Source organism: Tachysurus fulvidraco, chromosome 7, assembly GCF_022655615.1.
Source record: "Tachysurus fulvidraco isolate hzauxx_2018 chromosome 7, HZAU_PFXX_2.0, whole genome shotgun sequence".
Lineage (NCBI taxonomy): Eukaryota > Metazoa > Chordata > Actinopteri > Siluriformes > Bagridae > Tachysurus > Tachysurus fulvidraco.
This window is the reverse complement of record NC_062524.1, coordinates 30,386,429-30,391,428: the sequence shown is the minus strand read 5'-3', so window position 1 is coordinate 30,391,428 and position 5,000 is coordinate 30,386,429. Positions and strand designations below refer to the sequence as shown.

Here is a 5,000-nt window from a genome sequence, read left to right as displayed (position 1 = left end):
TGAGGTGTAGTGAGGTGTAGTGAGGTGTAGTGAGTGTGTGAGGTTAGGAGGTGTAGTGAGGTGTTAGTGAGGTGTAGTGAGGTGTAGTGAGGTGTAGGTGAGGTGTAGTGAGGTGTAGTGAGGTGTAGTGAGGTGTAGTGAGGTGTAGTGTGGTGTAGGTGAGGTGTAGTGAGGTGTAGTGAGGTGTAGGTGAGGTGTAGGTGAGGTGTAGTGAGGTGTAGTGAGGTGTAGTGAGGTGTAGTGAGGTATAGTGAGGTGTAGTGAGGTGTAGTGAGGTGTAGTGAGGTATAGTGAGGTGTAGTGAGGTGTAGTGAGGTGTAGTGAGGTGTAGTGAGGTGTAGTGAGGTATAGTGAGGTGTAGTGAGGTGTAGTGAGGTGTAGGTGAGGTGTAGTGAGGTGTAGTGAGGTGTAGGTGAGGTGTAGTGAGGTGTAGTGAGGTGTAGGTGAGGTGTAGGTGAGGTGTAGTGAGGTGTAGTGAGGTGTAGTGAGGTGTAGTGAGGTGTAGGTGAGGTGTAGTGAGGTGTAGTGAGGTGTAGGTGAGGTGTAGTGAGGTATAGTGAGGTGTAGTGAGGTGTAGTGAGGTGTAGTGAGGTGTAGTGAGGTATAGTGAGGTGTAGTGAGGTGTAGGTGAGGTGTAGTGAGGTGTAGTGAGGTATAGTGAGGTGTAGTGAGGTGTAGTGAGGTGTAGTGAGGTGTAGGTGAGGTGTAGTGAGGTGTAGTGAGGTGTAGGTGAGGTGTAGTGAAGTGTAGTGAGGTGTAGGTGAGGTGTAGTGAGGTGTAGTGAGGTGTAGTGAGGTGTAGTGAGGTGTAGTGAGGTATAGTGAGGTGTAGGTGAGGTGTAGTGAGGTGTAGTGAGGTGTAGTGCTGTAAATAAAGTGTACAGTGTGGAGCAGGACGCTGGAGCAGATCAATAGCTCACCAGAGAGCCGTAGTGGACACGTAGTGCACTAACTGTGTGAAGGGCAAAGGATCCAACGACGCTCCACAACTGCGACACACAAGCTGTAGTGAGAGAACACGACAGTCAGCACACATCCTTAATGACCTTCAGTTACATCTACAGTCTGCTATAAACCCTGTCTAACATCTAACACCACTACTAATCATCTGTTTGTTTATTATGGAACTACATGCAGCTCCATCCCAGTATGGAACTACATGCAGCTCCATCCCAGTATGGAACTACATGCAGCTCCATCCCAGTATGGAACTACATGCAGCTCCATCCCATTATGAACCTACATGCAGCTCCATCCCAGTATGAACCTACATGCAGCTCCATCCCATTATGGAACTACATGCAGCTCCATCCCAGTATGAACCTACATGCAGCTCCATCCCAGTATGGAACTACATGCAGCTCCACACATTGCAGTTCTAGTCAGCGTTAAAGTACAAATGCTGCATCAGGAGCCAAAAAGGTTAAGGAAAGTGTTCCTCAGTTCCTGGGAAGGTTCCTGGGAAGGTTCCTGTGTCTGTATCTAGTGACTCACACCACAGGCAGGATGACGTACCTGTTCATACAGAGTCATGGAGAACTTCTGGTGCGTGATACAGGACCTGGAGGTACAACTTTCCCCTGAATCACACACTAAGTGCAGATGAATCCTCTCGAGGATGTTCTCCTGTCTCACACAGTGAGAAAGACACGAGGACATTATATAAGTGGCTCAGAAAGAAAAACCTTCTTCCACTTTAGAGCAGAATCACGAAATCAGTGTGGAAAGAGTTCATGATCAAATCTGAGCATTTGCATCAAAAATCAGAAATAATGTGTGTGTGTGTGTGTGTGTGTGTGTGTGTGTGTGTGTGTGTGTGTGTCTGTGTTTGTGTGTGTGTGTGTGTGTGTGTGTGTGTGTGTGTGTGTGTGTGTGTGTGTGTGCGTGTGTGTGTCTGTGTGTGTGTGTCTGTGTGTGTGTCTCTGTGTGTGTGTGTGTGTCTGTGTGTGTGTCTGTGTGTGTGTGTGTGTGTGTGTGTGTGTGTGTGTGTGTGTGTGTGTGTGTGTGTGTGTGTGTGTGTGTGTGTGTGTGTGTGTGTGTGTGTGTGTGTGTGTGTGTATAAAGAGAGAGATTACAGTTAATGTCACATTAGACAGATTTAATAGGATGATGTTATTGAGTAATGTGAGTTTAAGTGACATACAAAACATTCAGCAGCGTCGTCCATGAGTCCAAGCTGAAAACGCTGCTCGTCTTTAAAGGTCTCGGCCAACGCGTGCCTCAGCGAGTCTGAAGGCAACACTCGCTCACGACTCTGCTGGAACTGACTGAAGATGCTCTGCAGAGATGAGAAGAAAACCAAGAACAATTGAACAATGATTTTCACAGACTTATAAACAAATAAAGTAAAATATTACATCAGTTTACAGAATCAAGTCCCCATATGTTGCCAGATCAGTCATGTTTACACAGTAACCTTTAAAGCGCAGAAGATGCATGCATCCCCGAGGCAGAAATGAGCTGAGAGCTGTCTCAGACTCCTCCTGAAGATGTCCAGCTGCCAGAGAACCTACAGAAACAAACAGACCAAACTGGTTGACATATAAAATAATAAGAATAAGAATACGGCTTGGAGTGATTTGTACTGATTGAAAGTAATGGCTGCTTGTTCTTATTCTGAGTTAACAGCACTGCGTGTTGCCCTGATGTTCTCCCAGCACTCACCTGCACAGCACTGTTGAGGAAGCAGCTGTTCTGGCCTGGTTCGTTCAGCAGACCCTTGGTGAGCGCCAGTGAGAGCATGCTTCCTGGTTGATATGATTTCCCCAAGCCTGGACCTGTGACCCCTCCTGCACCAGCACCAAAGCCACCGTTTCCTGGCTTCCTGAACAGCTTCACCCATGCCATGGAGCACGAGGACACCTCTCTCCAGAGCTCAGAGCAAGTCACTTATTTAAAGAACGACAAGTCACCATGTCACCCTGTCTAACACCATGCAGCCTGGTGAACGAGGCAATCCCTCAGTACTCTGGAGGTTAATTTATGAGGAGGTTTTTTGAGCTCAAACCATTGATATGGAGACAATGTCACTGTTTATGGACCTTCTAGCCCCATGCAGAAGCAAGGGAAAACATCTCGTCTAGCCACCGGCTGTGTTTGCAGATCCTACGGCTCGGACAACGAATGTTATCAAAAAGTTGTTGTTTTGGAAGAACCATGGCACTGGGAATCACTTCCTCTCCAGGGAACTCCAGACACAATCAGCGCTGAGTATCACTGAGATCTCCATCCACAACAGAAAGGTCTCTGGGCCAGAACATTGTCCAACAAAGGATGACCTACCTACAGTGAACGACAGAGAGATAGAGCGACAAATGAGAAGAAAATCAATGATTGTTAAACAGAGCGTCACTTCAATCTACACAAACTGTTTAGCAAAATGATGTGTGACCAAAACCCAGCTTGTGTTTCAGGACATTTCTGCACTTCTCCTGAACATCGCTCTGGCTCCTGAGATCAATACGCTATAAAGCATTTGCTGAGCTTCTGGATAAAGTTGCTGTTTCAGCGCCAGCGAGAAGCAGCAGCAGATCCAGTCACGGCATCTGACTCGACTTCAAGCTCAGTTTCAGTGAAAGATTCATGATCCTTTTATTCCTGTTTAGCAAAACAACTGCAGAATTCGTTCGTCTGCTGTTCTGTAAAACTGCATTTTACTAATATTATAGAATGGATCTGTTAACCATCCAAACGCCTGTGGAGTCAAACCTAGAACCCAGAATGGTTCTTCTGAGGAAATGCTACACCTGATCTTTTCTTAAACAGGAAGTTTTCCAGGTAAAGTAATTTTAGGAATATTAGAAAACGTCTCACCAAAGAACCCTGTCGAGATCATTCTGAACTGACGTCTAGTTTTTATAGAAAATGAAGCTGTGACTGTGCCGAGTTTCCCTCAGATTTCTTCGGAGGTCCTATGCAGTGCTTTAGAACGAGACAGAATGAGATCAGATGCAGGAGAAACCATCTCAGAGACATTAGCAGTCATTAAGTCTCAGGTCAGAGACAGTGGAGAAGTTCAGTGCTGCAGTGTCGCAGTATATTAGTGTTAAAGGATCAGGAGCACAGAGCAGGTTCCTCAGGACACACATCTCTCCTCACTACAGCAAGCAGCAGGTCAGTTTAAAAGTCAACACCTTTCCCTCCCTTACGTCATGACTTTATACAACATTTGTTCAGATTTAAACTAAAGTAGGAACAGAATTCAGATGAATCTGTTTGTAAGGTGTAAAATGAGCCTTTGTGGAGTGTTCGACATTTTACAGTGTTGATTTCACACAAAGAGCCTCATGTGCACATTCCACGCATGGCCAAGTAGAGAGAGACTGCAGACTGCAGGGTTGCCAGATTCATCACAGAAAACTATAAGGAAACTTTAATTACACCCCAGAATTCTATAGTGAAATATTTATTTTTTACTAAATAGAAGAAGGAATTAAAGGTAGGATCGTGCACACGGATTAATGTAGAAGTGATTAGATTATAAAATCTGGCAACCCAGAGTAAAATAGCAGTGCTGACACGTCAGTTTACAGCAGGGTCCAGGCTTCCACTGTCCCTCACACACACTGCAGCTCAACACTTACTGTACACACTGCAGCTCAACACTTACACACTGCAGCTCAACACTTACTGTACACACTGCAGCTCAACACTTACACACTGCAGCTCAACACTTACTGTACACACTGCAGCTCAACACTTACACACTGCAGCTCAACACTTACTGTACACACTGCAGCTCAACACTTACTGTACACACTGCAGCTCAACACTTACACACTGCAGCTCAACACTTACTGTACACACTGCAGCTCAACACTTACACACTGCAGCTCAACACTTACTGTACACACTGCAGCTCAACACTTACACACTGCAGCTCAACACTTACTGTACACACTGCAGCTCAACACTTACACACTGAAGCTCAACACTTACACACTGCAGCTCAACACTTACTGTACACACTGCAGCTCAACACTTACACACTGCAGCTCAACA

At 45.7% G+C, this 5,000-nt stretch overlaps 1 protein-coding gene across 3 annotated transcripts in view; it reads right to left on the bottom strand.

Moving 5' to 3' along the window:
• The window catches only part of usp53b (ubiquitin specific peptidase 53b), a 28,880-nt gene that overhangs the window by 21,916 nt on the left and 1,964 nt on the right, over nucleotides 1-5,000 (bottom strand). For 2 of the 3 annotated variants that reach the window (XM_047815808.1, XM_047815807.1), the window contains exons 2-6: nucleotides 2,664-3,281; nucleotides 2,416-2,508; nucleotides 2,143-2,277; nucleotides 1,515-1,625; nucleotides 920-1,002 (exon numbers count right to left, since the gene is read on the bottom strand). In XM_047815808.1, coding sequence (XP_047671764.1) covers nucleotides 920-1,002; nucleotides 1,515-1,625; nucleotides 2,143-2,277; nucleotides 2,416-2,508; nucleotides 2,664-2,846 — 605 coding nt within the window. In that variant the 5' untranslated portion in view covers nucleotides 2,847-3,281. Of the gene's footprint in view, nucleotides 1-919; nucleotides 1,003-1,514; nucleotides 1,630-2,142; nucleotides 2,278-2,415; nucleotides 2,509-2,663; nucleotides 3,282-5,000 lie in introns of those variants that run through there. The other variant, XM_047815809.1, reaches the window with a different exon arrangement.